Source organism: Ovis canadensis, chromosome 16 (genome assembly GCF_042477335.2).
Source record: "Ovis canadensis isolate MfBH-ARS-UI-01 breed Bighorn chromosome 16, ARS-UI_OviCan_v2, whole genome shotgun sequence".
In the NCBI taxonomy this organism is placed as follows: Eukaryota; Metazoa; Chordata; class Mammalia; order Artiodactyla; family Bovidae; genus Ovis; species Ovis canadensis.
The window spans coordinates 39,235,468-39,252,328 of NC_091260.1; the positions used below are offsets into that span (position 1 = coordinate 39,235,468).

The following is a 16,861-nucleotide window of genomic DNA, read 5'->3' on the forward strand; positions in this document are numbered from 1 at the left end:
AGGAGCCGTGATGCTCATTGTTTGTAATAGGTTGAGATTTATTCCAGATGATGGAGAGGTTACCATTTTGCTAATCACCATTTATCCCTTGTGGGATATTTTGTTTATCCAAAAGGCAGCAGTCCTTCATTTTTTGGAAATTTCAAAGGGAAGGTGTTGACTGGAGCATACAGAAGGTTTAGAGAAGGTCAGATTTTCAATACTCTCCTAGCCCCACCTTTCTCTGTAAACACTCCTTGTCTCACTTGACAGTCCTCTTTCTGTCTGCTTTTGGCAGAAGCTTTTGCTTTAGCTCTCACTTCCCACACCTAGTCTGACATTCACAGAAGAGTGTGGCCATCTTCTGAGCTACAGAGTGGGTGTGGAAGAAAACGGAGTATCAGCATGGCTATGAGTGCTTGAGAGTGCACTTGGATATGGGGTAATTAGGAATTAGACTGCAGATGGCAGTGGTCTGAGTCAGTGACAGAGTTGGGTTCATGGGGCAAAGAGGGTTTGGCTAGCTATGAAAGGTTTGGTCTGAATTAAGTTTGAGGACAAAGGCTGCTGGGGATGAGGTAGGAGGAGGTGGTATGGAGAGAAAGGAAATGTTGCGCTAACTTCAAAAAAGGAATTTTGATTTAATTCAACAAGTATTTATGGAAAGTGATGGAAGATAGGGGAAACTGACAATTTTTGTTTGCTTTGTATCTTCTGCGTGTGCACACACACACAAAGAGGCACACTTTCCCTTTATTAATTTCTTTTACTCACTTCACATTCCCCTCTGGAGTCTTGCACAAGAAGAGTACACTTTACTTAGGACTAAAACAATGAATGGATTTCATATAATACTTTTTTAGATTTTGGTATAAAATGTACCAATCATTGTACTGAATAGTCTATTTAAATATTTTACTTTGGTCAAAAGAAAATAAGAAACAAAAGAAAGATAAATATTTCACTTTGGTCACGAGGACAAACAGCTGCAATTTGGAATACATCAAAGAAACACCTCTGGTTTTAACCTCCCAATGGTTTGCCACGGTAAACTTTAGTTCTACTGTAGATATACGGTAGATGTACAGTAGCAGGTATCTTGTGAGGAGGGAGAGAGGATTCTGGTGATGCGAGCAAAACAATGTCATCTGTCTTGTTTTCCCTTTAAAAGGACTTACAGCAAATATGACAAGATGTTAAGAACTGTTGATTTTGTTTGATGTGTACATAGAATTTTGTTGTACTATTTTTTTTTAATTTTCAATTTTTCCTACAATTTTCAAAACAGAAAAAGAAGCTTTTTTTTTTTTTTTTTTTAATATTGACCACTGGGGAACTGTGTATCTCTGCCCTCTATACCAAACAGATTTTTTACTTCTTTCTATGTATAAAGGTGAAAAATAGATGTTAAAGTCTAGTCTTTAAATGAAATCTGGACATGGATATGATGAGATATCAATCCTGTTTACAGTTCTGATTCCTTTTCAGCAGGTGTCCCCAGGCTCCAGGATCAAATGCTTGATGATACAAGGTGGAGCTAATATAATAATAACAGAAATAAGGTGCACAATAAATGTAATGCACTTGAGTGACCCTGAAACCATCTTCCTCCTGCCCAGTCTGTGGAAAATTGTTTTCCATAAAACCAGTCCCTCGTGCTGAAAAGGCTGGGGACCATTATCTTAGAAGATTTCCAAAGTCTCCTGACTCTCTTGAAGATCAAGGCTATAACTGAATGAACATCAGCTGAAGGTGATGATTAAAAGACGTTCCTTAAAGAAAATCTGGTAGCTCTGAAACCAGGACTGGCTTTCTATGGGTAGCAGAGGCAGAGCTCATGTGTATACCCTTTATGTTTCAAATATCTCCTGCAAATTGTGTTTGACCCCCATTTACCACAATCCATTATTCTCTCTTTAAAGTAAGCATTGAACAGTCTGCATGGTTTTATACATTAATATACCCCAAGAGAATCCCTTTCTTTGGGACAGGAGAATCCAGGCTTTATGAGTGAATAATGTGAAGCAACGGAAAGAAAGACAATTTGGGGTAGGGATAAGGGGACACAAAAATATGTTTAACTAGGAAACACTGAAAATGGAAGTAAGGATTCTAAATATTTAGAAATACTGTTTGAACTGATCCTGCCTGAAAGGAATAAAGAACAATTAAACATGCAAAACTAATGTATAAGAAGAGTACTTAGCAATATCATTATGGAGTTTTATTTATATACAAAACTCAATCAACTCTATGTCCCACAGCTAGACCCTCTGTGAAAACACAGAGGCAAAAGCCATATAGGGACATGGTATTTAGAGTGGTATTTATGCAGGAGCAAATGCAGTCAGAATATTTGTCAGTGAGTTTTCAAAGATGAATATTCATTCTCAAGTGGTTTCCTTTGGAGGACACAGCTCCCTATAGGCTCAGAGTTTCAAAGAACAGTTTGATTTACTTTGAATGTACAGCCACATTTAGTCAATTATTTAAGAATGCGCACTCAGCACACCTAAACAAGTACACTTTTGTGCATGCAAACTGGTGATCCTATGGGCAGGTAAATGTAAACTTACCCCATCTGTTTGTGGTTATTTTTCTCACGAGCCCCATATTAACTATAACCACATGCTTTTGTAACATTTATGAGTGGGAAGTAGAACATGAAATTTAAAATTTTTGAAGATCAAATCCATTCTTTGGAGTATCCATATTAACCATTTTAGCCCTCTTAGAACATGGATCTTAACTGGCAGGTAGAATGAGAGGATGGGTTTTTCAGAGGCAGGTGAGAGTCCAGAAGTTGAAGGCTCTTAAGAGAAGGATCCTTAACATTAGTCATACTGCTCATTAGATTTCCTGTGATTTTGGTACTGTTTAGTTTTTGTTCGGAAGCTTTCATGGTGATTAAGGGGGAGGAATAAGCAAAAGAGCTGAGTGGGATCAGAAAAACAGAAAAGAGGATGCTCTGCACTGTAAGGAAAGGACAATTCTGTAGATTCTTGTAGAATGCAACTCAGCCAGAATGGATTATGTGTGCTCCATGGAGGAGACTGCAGAAGGGAGGAAAGGAATTTGGGGAAAGTGAGGGAAGAAAAGTGAGGAAGGAAAAGAGAGGGTACCAATGATGAAATCCTTTCCCCTTTTCAACCTTTTCACTGAAAATGTTTCAAATAAGATGTTTAATTTGCCTTCTTAAAAACTCTTATTTGAGAGCTTCAACAACCCTACATTTGTAAATTTAAATCTGTGTTGCTGCTGCTGCTGCTAAGTCGCTTCAGTCGTGTCCGACTTTGTGCGACCCCATAGATGGCAGCCCACCAGGCTCCCGCATCCCTGGGATTCTCCAGGCAAGAACACTGGAGTGGGTTGCCATTTCCTTCTCCAATGCATGAAAGTGAAAAGTGAAAGTGAAGTTGCTCAGTCGTGTCCGACTCTTAGTGACCCCATGGACGACAGCCTACCGGACTCTTCCATCCATGGGATTTTCCAGGCAAGAGTACTGGAGTGGGGTGCCATTGCCAGGTGGTGCTAGTGGTAAAGAATCCGCCTGCAATGCAGGAGACCTGAGACTAGGATTCAATCCCTGAGATCTGGTTGGGAAGGTCCCCTGGAGAAGGAAATGGCACCCCACTCCAGTATTCTTGCCTGGAGAATCCCACAGACGGAGGAGCCTGGCAGGCTACAGTCAGCAAATAGTTGGACACAACTGAGTGTCTGAACACACATACCTTGCTGTGTCTATTCCGAGGGCTGTCATGGTCTGCCGGCCACCTCTCTGGACTATTCCTTTTGCTGCAACAAGCACCTCTTCTGTCGATGAGTACTTATTGAGGTTGAACTCATGAGTTACATTTTCTCCATACTGTACAATTCCAACCTGAAATACCAAGTCACTGTGTTATCTATCTAGCCGACTTCCGTTTTAATTGTCTACAGTTTAAACACATGGATCAGATGTAATAATACAAGTTAGCCTTTCTGAAGGGTTTAAAACTCTACCAGTACATAAATCCTTCTACTTTGACAGCAATAAGCATTGCCATCTGTGAACATTCATATCCCAAAGGACACAAATGAGAGGGCTTTATTAAACCTCTCAAATGATTGGTTTCTCTCTTCAACAGTGTTTACTGAATGACTCTGGCAGGCTTTGAGATAGAACATGAAACTGATAAGGTCTCTGCCTTCATGGAGCTTCTAAACTAGAGGGAGAGAGAGAGATTAAACACAAGAATTATTCAAACACAGCTTCACCTGCAAACTGTGAAAAAGGCTGTACTAACAGAAAAGCTCTTACTGGCAAGTATAACCTAGAAGCGTAATTTAAAAGGGGGGCTCAGGGAAGCCCTTTCAGAACTGATATTTGAGACTTAAAAGATATATGCTAGGAGGGTGGAGGCCCGTCCTGGATGGCAAGCGTGAGGGTGGATGGGGTCTGCAGTAAAGGAACTGTGCCTGGGAAGAAACTGAGATGGCAAAGAGGTAGATGCTCTGGGAATAGAAATGAAGTCAATGAATCTGGACCGAGCTAGGAGGAAAGAGGGGAGCGAGATGAAGTTGGATGAATGATCAGAGATGCTTTTGGCAAGGACACATGTGTGCTTCCTGTTTCAAGTAGCTCAGCTATAGCTTCATGGCTCCAAAATTAGCCCTTCCCTTTCTCGTTCTCTGTCTTCTCTCTCCCTTACTGCCATCCTCCTTTCATTCCTTCTTTCCCACAGGTGGGTAATGCAAGCAGTTAACTGCAAAGCCACCGTGAACTAAAAAGACTTTGAAGGTTAAGTGCAACTGATTCACTTCCCCTTGCCCATTTTCTCAATCCCTTTTCTGCACCCTCCTTTGAAGGTTGGTGTGAACCAATAAACTAACCTATATCAAGAACTGTGCCTAAAGTTACTCTTTGTTTGACCTTCCTACCCACAAATTAGGGACTCAGATAATTCTTTACCCAAAGAACTGTCTTTTTCTGAAAATAATTTTTTAAAAAAATTTCTGACTGTGCTGGGTCTTCATTGCTGCAAGGGCTTTCCTCTAGCTGTGATAGATGGGGGTATGTGGGTTCTCACAGTGGTGGCTTCTCCTGGCGAGGAGCACAGGCTCCAGGGTATGTGGGCTTCAGCAGCTGCAGCTCCCAGGCTCCAGAGCACAGGCTCAGCAGATGTGGAACATGGGGCTCGTTGCTCTGCTGTATGTGGAATCATCCTGGATCAGGGATGGAAGCCACGTCTCCCATATTGGCAGGTGGGTTCTTTACCACTGAGCCACCAACTTTGAATAGACTTTAAATTACTTTCCCAATGACCCTAACAGCTTTTAACCAGGAATCCAGGAAAATACTGAATAATTATTAAGGAAAACCATGTAGCTTTGCCATTGTCTTTGTGTGTCTAAATGCTCAGTGTAAGTAAAATTATTTTGTTATTTAGATATAATCATTGTGCCTAATTTACGGTCCCATGGTGAACAGAAGTTATTGAAAAGTACTAGGATTTAGTTGGGCAGAGCTGTGTTGCTGTAGAAGTTAACTGCTCATTCATCCAGGGCGTCTTACAGAGTTGGTTTTGTTTTTATTTCTCTTCGTTTAGATTTGATTAAGCAGGAGACCAAAGAACTTTGAAAACTGTCACTCCTGTTATTATTCTTAGATATTTTACTACTTGGATGACTCTATCAAACACCCTGGTCTCTTGCTTATTTAACTTCCTTGGCTTTAGTAATCTTTTCCTCTAGCTCACCTGTCATCTGCTTCCAAGGTCTTTGCCTTGACCTTGTCATCTGGAAAAATTGCAGCACCTCAATCTCAGTGTCAAGTGTTCTTCTCTCTGACCATTAACTTTGGCTCATTTACCTAGTATATCTAATTCATCAATTCCTTGACCACATTAAGACTTCCAATTAATTCATATATGTTACTTTATTTTTGTATCCAACCTAGATTCCATGATCTATTACCATAATCATTTACTTGCAAACATTTATCTCCTTTAGCCTTTTGCCCCCTGCATTAACTAATTTGGCTAACTTCCAACTGTGGTTAAGTCCAAATATCTCCTCTATGAGTGATCCTGTGACACTGAATGCTGTTAGACAAAAACCACATACCTCGTAGACTGGTTTCACTTTAAAGCTTTGCTCATGAATCTCAAATGAGGTTGCACACAGGACTGCCCAACAATCCAGTACTTTTTAACAGTGAGTGTGCTCCCTTCAGTCAAATTCTGGTGATAAGGTGCTAACTCCTCAGGAAAAAGACAGCATCTCCTTTGCACATGGGGAGGAGTTCACGTGAGAAGAGAAGGAAATCATGCCAACTAAATAAGGCTGCTTTATGATGTAACACTTAACATTTACAACATACTTTTCATATCTTAGAGAACATACTATGAGCTATTGTATTATTGGGGAAAATTGGGAAAACAGCTTGGTAAGTCAGATATCAATGTTTTATGTCTTATATCTATCCTATCTATCTCTTGATCTCTCTGTCTACTTAACATATATCTCACTTTTATAAGCTCATTCTTCTGTAAATGTTGGGATCTAAGAGAACTTGTAAAGACTCATTCCCTCACCCTTTGTGGACACTTTGCTTCTCACAGCTGTACCTGAGACTTTCATCAGATGACTGTCCTTGGACTGCTGGAGCTGCTTTGCCCCACAGGTCCCAAGAGGCAGCAGTATCTGGAGTTTTCTCCCGCCTCATCCCTTGCTCTGCTCCACAGGCAAGGCCTGAGTGCTGGCAATGCAGGATTGGCCCCTTGACTTAACCTGGGGCCCCTTCCAGACCCAGCTGAGGCCTCAGCTTCACCTGAGGCCACATGCTTGCTTGCCCTCCATGGCTGCTCTGTTTTGTTCCCCCAAATCCCTTCCTATTTTCCTTTGGAAGCACTTCCTTTGTAAACTGCTGTCACTTGACTCCTGCTCTCAGAGTTTGCGTCTGGGGGATTGGATCTAGGGCAGTTATTATCTACACTTCTGCATTCTTCCTTCAGCCCAGGTCAGACATCGCTGACTGCCTTGAACCTGGACCATGGCAGTCATGGGCTCTACACTGTTGACCTCCTTCCCTGCATTTCCACTGTCTTCAGATCCTTCTACATAGTGACGGTAGATGAACTGTGTTAAGAGTCTGCTCTTATCACATGCCTTCGTTATTCAAAAACTCCAATAACTCTTCATTGCCTACATCAATGACTTTGAAATATACTTTAAAAGAGGACTGTAATTCTAATTAAAATAGAAAATAGATACAACTTCAAGCTGCTTCTTGAAATACTAGGCCTATAGGTTAAAATTCAGTTTTCCCCCACTGAGTTTCAGCCACCCAACCATCTGGCCCTACCTTCTCTCGTCATCCTCATCTTCCAGATTCTACCCAGAACAAATGCCCGTCTGTATCCTTGCAACTAAGCTAAGTCCTACCCATTTGGTAAGATTCAAGTTTCACTTTCTATGCAACTCTGTCCACCTCGTTGCCAAGAGAGTCCATAGTGATCTTCCCTTTCTCCAAACTCTGAAGCAAACTTGTCTGTGCTGCTCCTGTGAGCACTGCATTCTTCCCAGCTTTTGAACACATGATTTATCTCTCAACGACATTAAAGTTCGGAAGGGGCAGGCAGGGGTAAAGAGCAGGACTGCGTCATAGCTGTTGGTATTCTCTTATCCTGGACCACTATTTTGCTTTGCTCACAGTTGACCCTCAAGCATTCTTCCTAGATGAGTGTACCACTTCACATAGGCAAGTAGAAGACTGAGACAGGAGGGAAATAATGATAAGCAGAAAAAGAGAGCTATGAAGAAGCGTGGGAAATTAGTAGAGTTGGCAGTGGGAACTCACATCTCAGGAGAATGACATTCAGTGTAGGTCTCTGGATGATACGGGGGGTCTTATTTTCTTAGGAATGAGATAGAATAAGGTTTCTGCTGTGTTTTCCTCAGAAAAGGGTGCCATTTATTAATTTTAATCACAGGAAAATAGTCACATCACTAAATGTATGTAGTGCTTTGTGTGAGACTCACTTTAACAGGAGTGATTTCAATTCCAGCTTAGTTTATAAACTTACTGCAGGTGAAACAGATCTGTACTAGCATAATGGGTATAGGCTCATATATAACCAAGTCAAATAAATATGAGAATTAAACAATGAGAGAAAAAGTGATGAACACACATGGTGAGGGAATGAATAGAAGAGAGAATCACAGCACATTTATTGTCTCACAGATCAGCCCTCAGGGAAGGAGGATCCAGCTTCCTAAACAAGCTGCCCAGGTCAAGAACAGACAGCTAGTTATAAAAGTAGAATGGGAGACAGCAAAGCAGTCTTGAGCCTGGAAGATCTGTCAAGGATGATCATTAAAGACATTTAAATCATGGCAGAAATTGAAGAAAAAGATAAAAAACCAATAATCATCATGTTTGACTTGAAGCAGCCAATTGTTTTGGAATGGTCCAATACAGACCACATAATTGGTCAGATACAGACCGTACCATTCCAATTGTATTGGAATGGTCCAATACAGACCCTCCCAGAGGATGGAGCTAAGCAGAGAACTGGAGAGGAGTAGTAAAGAGAGAACGATTCTAGGCATTCTTACTAAATGAAAAAAAAGTAGGCAGAGACGGCAGCTAAAAGGCACGTCTGGGTTAGCTGTGGGCCTTCTTTAAGGGAGAATGGGAAGAGCAGCCTATGGCATCAGTATAAGATAAGTGGGTGAAGACAGTAAAATTAGATTATTTTTTAAAAAGATTTTTGATATGGACCATTTTAAAAGTCTTATGGAATCTGTTACAACGCTGTCCTGTTTTCTATGAGGTTCTTTTTTGGCTGCTAGGTATGGGGGATCTTAGGTCCTCACCAAGGGATCAAACCCACACCCCCTGCATTGGAAGGTGAAGTTTTAACCACTGGACTGCCAGGTAAACCCCAGCAATAAACTCTTCCAAAGTGAGGGATGAGTAACAATAGAGGAACAGTTACTTTTCAGAGACAACTGTCAGGGACACATTTAGCTTCTGGGGAGATATAGTTTGAACTTCTTGATTAAGTAGTTATAATTGCAAGTTGATTCACTATAGCATAAATTAGGCACACAACTGGCTGAGAATCCTGCTACATGAGCAAGAGGAACACTTAGGACCTCCCACTTCACATTAAAATTTACATTCATGACTCAGATAAACCCCAAACTGGGAATACTAACTTTCTAAGTTGCTAGGTACAATTTTTTTTAAAGTCCATAATCACATACTTTCAGAAAGCAATCATTAAAACAAAGTTTAACAGTTTTTCTGTCTCTGTCTGTCTGCCTCCCTCTGTTGCAAGTGAAAAAGACCACAAATTTCAAATAACATAAAAGAGCAAGGCTTTCCCTTACTCCTGAATTGCTCTGCACTGACAAAAGTGGATTATTCTGAAAGTGCTCTCAGAGTTTTTAATATGAAAACAGCATTGTGAATCACAAATTGGAAGACCTGATGTATTTTATTCTTAATTAAGGGAATTTATTTTTTATGTGGAACATGTTCCACATCTCAAACAACATAGCTTGGAAAATATTATTTTATTCAAATTGTGAATTACCTGCTTATAAAGATCAATTCATTGTTCTGCTTCATTCATGCCTGTTATATTTATGTCACACTGTCATGGATTGCTTCCCAGGTGGTGCTAGCAGTAAGGAACTCACCTGCCAATGCAGGTAGACAGAAGAGATGCAGGTTCAATCCCTGGGTGGGAAGATCCCTGGAGAAGGAAATGGAAACCCATTCCAGTATTCTTGCCTGGGAAATCCCATGGACAGAGGAGCCTGGTGGGCTACAGTCCATGGGGTCACAAAGAGTTGGACATGACTGAAGTGACTTAGCAAACAGTCATGCATTGCAGTTTTCCAAATATAGGCCTTGACTTTAAGTTGGAAGTTTTTCAGGATTAGGGACAAAGTTTTAGAGTTTGTTATCTATATTGCTATACACTTGATCAATAAGATACTTTGTAAACATCTGCTGAATTAAAATGAATTATCCAAATGGCTTCCTTTCTTTTAAGAGTAGAGCAAGAAGGGAAGTGAACGTGAGGAATATGGAAGGAATGATGCTGTTAAAAATCACAAAAATTACTATTTTTTCTCATAAAAAGTCACAAAGGAATGACAAGAGAGTTTAAGAAAGAGAAATGTTTAAAGTAGTTATTATATATACTACATCAAGGAGTTATGAAGGAATGGGATTATCTCCTCCTTTAGAATTCTACTGTTACCTTGTATTGTTAAGTTAGAGTTATAACACCAGTGCCTAAATTGTAATGCCCAGCATGAGTTTAGTTTCTGGGCTTTCATTCAGCAGTTAATACTATCTAATCAGTGGCCTCTTTAGGGGAATAATGACAGGGAAGCACCATAAAGTTTTCTGTGTGTTTGCAGGATGTACAACTGCTTTACATAGTAAGTCCTCAGTCTTTGGGTCTGGTCATTTTATGTTTTCTTTTACCAAACTACAGTGCAAAAGCCCTGCCTTACAACATGCTTCTACTGTAATTAATTAGAGTATGAATTCAAGTTAACTGTCAACACAAACCATTCTGAGACCATGTTAACTGAAACTGGGCTTAACCTTTGTCTCTACGGAGAGGCATATGAACAGGACTGGCTCACAGGTAAATGAAATGAATTCTTAGAAACACAGTAAAGTTGGTTATATGATAGGTCTTTAGTTGGTCTCTTGCTTGATGGAAGGTGATGCAATGAAATTGACTCATACTCAAAAATATGAGGCTAGAAGGTGTTAAGAGGGGGAAGACTATGGGAGAAATTGAGACCAGAGGTGGATGGGGCTACATGTGTTGAACACCTGAAAAGAAAAGCCTAAAACACAATGTTCAAAGAATATTCAAACTATCACACAATTGCACTCATTTCACATGATAGCAAAGTAATGCTCAAAATTCTCCAGGCCAGGGGTCAACAGTATGTGAATGAACCAAGAACTCCTAGATATTCAAGCTGGATTTAGAAAAGGCAGAGGAACCAGAGATCAAATTGCCAACATCCGCTGGATCATTGAAAAAGCAAGAGAATTCCAGAAAAATATTTGCTTCACTGACTATGCAAAAGCCTTGGATTGTGTGGATCACGACAAATTGTGGAAAATTCTTAAAGAGATGGGAATACCAGACCACCTTATCTACTTCCTGAGAAACCCTTATGCAGGTCAAGAAGCAACAGTTAGAATCAGGCATAAAACAACAGACTGGTTCCAAACTGAGAAAGGAGTATGTCAAGGCTGTATATTGTCACTCTGTTTATTTAACTTATATGCAGAGTACATCATGCAAAATGCTAGATGAAGCAAAGCTGGAATCAAGACTGCAGGGAGAAATATCAATAACCTCAGATATGCAGATAACACCACCCTTATAGCAGAAAATGTGGAGGAATTAAAGAGCCTTTTGATGAAGGTGAAAAAGGAGAGATAAAAAGCTGGCTTAAAACTGAACATTCAAAAAAGGAAGATCATGGCATCTGGTCCCATCACTTTATGGCAAATAGAAGGGAAAACAATGGAAACACTGACAGATGGTGACTGCAGCCATGAAATTAAAAGATGCTCGCTCCTTGGAAGAAAAGCTATGACCAACCTAGACAGCATATTAAAAAAGAGAGACATTACTTTGTCACCAAAGGTCCATCTAGTCAAAGCTATGGTTTTTTCAGTAGTCATGTATGAACGTGAGAGTTGAACCATAAAGAAAGTTGAGTGCTGAAGAACTGATGCTTTTGAACTGTGGTATTGGAGAAGACTCTTGAGAGTTCTTTGGACAGCAAGGAGATCTTACCAGTCAATCTTAAAGGAAATCAGTCCTGAATATTCATTGGAAGGACTGATGCTGAAGCTGAAGTTCCAATACTTTGGCCACCTAATGCAAAGAGCTGACTCATTAGAAAAGACCCTGATGCTGGGAAAGGTTGAAGCAGGAGGAGAAGGGGATGACAGAGGATGAGATGGTTGGATGGCATCACTGACTCAATGGACATGAGTTTGAGCAAGCTCTGGGAGATGGTGAAGACAGGGTAGCCTGGTGTGCTGCAGTCCATGGGGTCACAATAAGTTGGACATGACTGAGCATCTGAACAACCACAAAAACACAATGTATATCAGTGTCTTGGCAGGGGAGAGCTCCCACAATCAAGTCTCTTCTAGCTCAATGACTTCATGAAGCTGAGTGGCAGAGTGAGAGATGGTGGTCACTACAATAATGATTTTTAACACAAAGAGAAATTTAAAAATTCCAGAAATTACATTTTTCCAACATAAATGACTTGCCTCCTATTTGCTAGGCAATGCACAAACTCTGAACTGTAATCTGTAAATAGAAGGATTAATGCACAACACTGTCATTGTGGAATTCACATTCCACCAGGAGAGATAGAATCATGAAACAAAAAGCGATGCTTCTGAGTGAGGAGAGCAGTTGATTAATGGTGTGCAAATGCTGTGGGGATGTGGAGGGGAAGGGAGTTTTGGGTGGAATAGCCATAGAGAAAGTCATATTTGAATTGAGTCTCAGAGGTTCGCCTAGCACATGGGGACTGGGGTGGAGAAGGGCTTCCCAGGCAGAGAGAATCCTGTGAACACAGAGCAATGTGTTTAGGGAAGGCCAAGGCAGGAGTGACTGCAGGGCAAGAAGAGAAGGAGGCAGTGCACAGCAGCAGGTGACAAGTGACTTATAATTCACTGGAGAGCTTGAGTATTATCCAGCAGACAGATAGGAGACAGGAGATTTTTATCCAGGGAAATGTCATGATCTGAACTTTACATGAGAAAAGTAATTCAGATGAGTGATGGATGGAGATAGGGGACAGCTGAGACAAGGAGGCTAGAGAAAGAGATTCACCTCATTCACAGTACAACCTGAGAGACCAGGGTTTGGCTGCACGCCTCAGACAGCCTTCTTAGACCTCAAAACAATGCATCAGCCCTCATATTTAAGGCTCCTAGGAAGCGGCCATAAAATGTATAGTAAAAAGAAAGATAAATAATATTCCTAAAATTTAATTAATTTCCCCCTTTCATTTTGCCTGGTTTAATGTTATGCTTCACTCTTGATGGGAACAATCTAGACATTGTTCCATTAGTATATTTCACTTTTATATCAAGCCTCACAATTTACTGGTTTTATTTAGGGTAATGCACTTGTATATGGCATATTTATATCATTCTCATTTATTATTAAAAGCAATGTTATGTTTAGGTATCGAGGATCAATAAGACCTCCATAATGTTTATACCATCATATCTTTTATGGCAAGCTCAGAGTGCTTCAGGTTTGTTTTTATAGGTGTTTTTTTAAAAGGTGATTTTATAGCCTTTACTCTGTCTTCGATAAAAATTTGGCTTGCAAAAGTTCCTTGACTATGTTTGCAAAAGTCTTAATGGGACCACACAGAGACATGGGAGAAATTTCGAGTAACTATTTAGGGTTGATGTTTTTGTCATTTGCATTGCATTTTCCTAATGTATACTAATTGTCATATGGAAACTTTAACACAAGTTTTAAAATTTATTTTCTTCCCTCCCTTTCTTCCTTCCTTCCTTTTTTTTTTTTTTGTGGAGGAGAAAATTACTTCCAGAAATGGTTCATATCTTTGAGACTACTTTCCAATAATTGCAATTACTACATGAAAAATCTATGACTGTAGAAAGTAGGCCATAATACCCGACCTTGATCGAGTGAATAACTGTAATTAATATAACAAACAGGAACTCACAAGGTATAATTAGAATGTAAATTTTGGGGGGCCCATGATCCCTATAAAACTTATTTAGGGTTAAATTCTTCTGTTCTCATTGGATGGAAAAATAAATGTCTTATGGCTTTTCTTATTTTTAGTTTTAAAATGTCTTTAAAAAAGCTCTATATTTTAATTTAGGCTGTACAACATGAAATTGCTGTATTTGTAAGTCAAAAATGATCAAATGGCTTGAGGAGAGTGGATACATGTATATGTATGACTGGGTCCTTTTGCCGTGTACCTGAAACTGTCACAACATTGTTATCAGCCATACTCCAGTATAAAATAAAAAGTTAAAAACATGATCAAATAGCAACAATTTCATATGGTTCAATCTACATTAAAACAAAACCAAGACAAAACATCAAGTTGATTTATAATTATATCTTCTCTCCTCTTCCTTTTAAGGGAGGAGAGAAGCATGTAGTTGAAGAAGGGGCATGACTGGCTGTTTCTCTGTTTGTCTGCTCCCACCCCTTAGAATGCTAACTATAATTTCTGACATGGACAGAGGGAGGCAAAATAAATAAATAAAGGGCACTGAAATTCTACTGGTGCCGATCCAAGATGGATCAGGTTCTAATAACAGGTATTACCTTTTTAGTGGGCTCTTTGGAGATTTCCCTTCACCTGCATCCTCACCTGAGTGAATGCATCTCACTACTGTGATCCCTAGGAATTGGGGACAGCGTCAGCTGTTCTGTGCAGAGGCTTCCACTCACTTCCAGGTGATTCTATGGACAGGAGCAAAAATGACTCCATGACAAGCTATGAGAAACATATGTTATTTGTACTGACAACTTTAGGTGTGAGGCTAATTCTAGCATTGTGACTTGCTTGTCAGCAGCCAGATATATCTTGCCCTTTAGTGTAGGAGTCAGGCACTCAGCAGTTGTGTGTCCCAGCTTTCCCAAGCTCACTGTATGATCCCACCAAAGCCTTTCTCACCAGGCTCTTTCTATAGGGACCCTCTTCACAAATTTGGCCAACTCTATTTTTAGTGCCTTTATACCCTTGATATGGATGAGGAATCTGAGTCCCGTATCTAGCTCTTAACTTTTCAGTTTTGCAACTTCTTCTGGGTAATACCTCTCAAAATTCATTTTTGTAGCTTCCCCTTTCAGGAATGGAGAGATAGGGAGGCCAAGTAAGGGGGAGGGAAAATTTCAGAAGCTAATTCTGCGAATCTTAGGGCAGGATTGGGTGCTTCAAATGAAAAGGAAAAAAACAAAAAACAAAAAACTGAAGACAAAAAAACTATTTAAATTATGTTAGCAACCAACCAGGAGAAAAAATGATTGCTAAAGCAAATTGTTTGTTTTTAGAGAGAATTACTGTAAGACCACATGAAACAAAAGCATACTTTTTAGTATACATTTCTTTGAAATGAAAGTATCTTTTTAAATTACTATGGATGAATTTCTTATCTGACTGCACTAAAGGAAGATCAAACTTTAAAGAGCATTTAAATATACTGTACTTAAAATCCTATTAAATAGAGTTTGGCAAAAGTGATGGCTTAGTGAATGTCCTTCTCAAACCCTTTTGTTTAGAGAATTACTTATGAAACTAGTCATTAATACAGCTTAAGCCAACATAGAAAAAGATTAGAAATCACTGAAATATAAACACTAAAACCCAACATATAAATAATATACTTAGAAGACTATTAAAATGCCAGCTAATGAAAAAGTCTCATTAAATGTTCATCTATCAGAGAAAAATGCAAAAATGCATTCAGTATGATACATACACTTATTCAACAGGTGCTCATTAAAGGGCCACTAAAAAAGTCCAGCAAAGCACTGGGCTGACCACTGACAGGATAAAAAGAGATTTAAAGGCTTCAGTCTTGAGGTCCCCGTAATCTGGAGCATGCAGTAAGTACAGACACTCACATATCAACACAATAATTCATTAGTCCATGGTTTCTCAGCTTTAACCTGTTAAAAATTATGTGGGTTGCTTACTTAAAATGTAGGCTCTGTAGCCTCACTCTCAGAGATTCTGATTGTTAAAGTCTGGGGTACAATCCAAGTACCTCTGGGATTCAGAAGTGGGAATTCCATGAGCCACACTTGGAGAAACATTGTTATACAGAAGCTCCACGAAGGCAGTGGCAGTGTCTGTCTGTTTTTCCATGATTATCCAAACCCTCACACAGAGCCTAGTGCATAGTAAACCCTCAGGAGAAACCCCCAAATAAAGGAATGAATGAGTCTGGCTAAACTCCACCATGAACGATGCAAGCAAAATACCACATGAAAACTCAGCAACTTAAGTAGCTCCTCCCTCAGTAGGAAGCAGGTTCCCTTGAGTGAAATCTGAAGGTACCACAAATGACCCAGTGCATAGGGCTGCATTCTGAAACCTTTCTCTTTGTGGACTGGGGTCCTGGAACTGAGGAAATGTGGCCTGACTCTTCTCAGCAAGCGTGTGTCCCTTCCATTCATTGGTAGCATCTGGACCCCAGGGTTCACCCCCATTCCTCTGAATGGAGCCACTGTTCCCTCCCAGAGAGACATATAACTCCACGAAGCCCACTCTGGCAGGCTGGAATTCAAATGGTGCTGGACAGAACAGCTCTTCTATTGGGACTCTCATGACTGAAATGTAAAATTAATTATAGCTGTCATAGATGGAAACATCAGAACTGCAGCAGAGTTCGTTGAGCATATAAGCAATTGATTGTTAGCTGTTTACAAAACTGAGTTGCAGGCACCAGTCCTCACTGAAGCAGTGATTATTCCTCTAAAATAGCCTTGTAGGTTTTCTTCCTAAAGTTGTGGAGCAACTTCAACCATGTCACAGCTGCACTAATTTTCACAAATTGCTACAAAGAAATAAAATTTTTACAGTGAAATAGATCAATGTAAAAGTAAAATCAAATATTCAGATGACCCCCAAATACTACAGATTTTTAAAATACTCCATTTTTTCCCCAAGGGTCCCTGGTGGCTCAGACAGTAAAGAATCTGCCTGCAATGCAAAAGACCCAGGTTCAATCCCTGGGTCAGGAAAATTCCCTGGAGAAGGAAATGGCTACCCAATCCAATATTCTTGCCAGAAGAACTCCATGGACAGAGGAACC

At 39.9% G+C, this 16,861-nt stretch overlaps 1 protein-coding gene across 1 annotated transcript in view; it reads right to left on the reverse strand.

Moving 5' to 3' along the window:
• Nucleotides 1-16,861, reverse strand: part of ITGA1 (integrin subunit alpha 1) — a 165,845-nt gene that overhangs the window by 71,841 nt on the left and 77,143 nt on the right. The window contains exon 7 of the mRNA XM_069556562.1: nt 3,711-3,859. Within this exon, the coding sequence (XP_069412663.1) occupies nt 3,711-3,859 (149 nt within the window). The remainder of the gene's footprint in view (nt 1-3,710; nt 3,860-16,861) is intronic.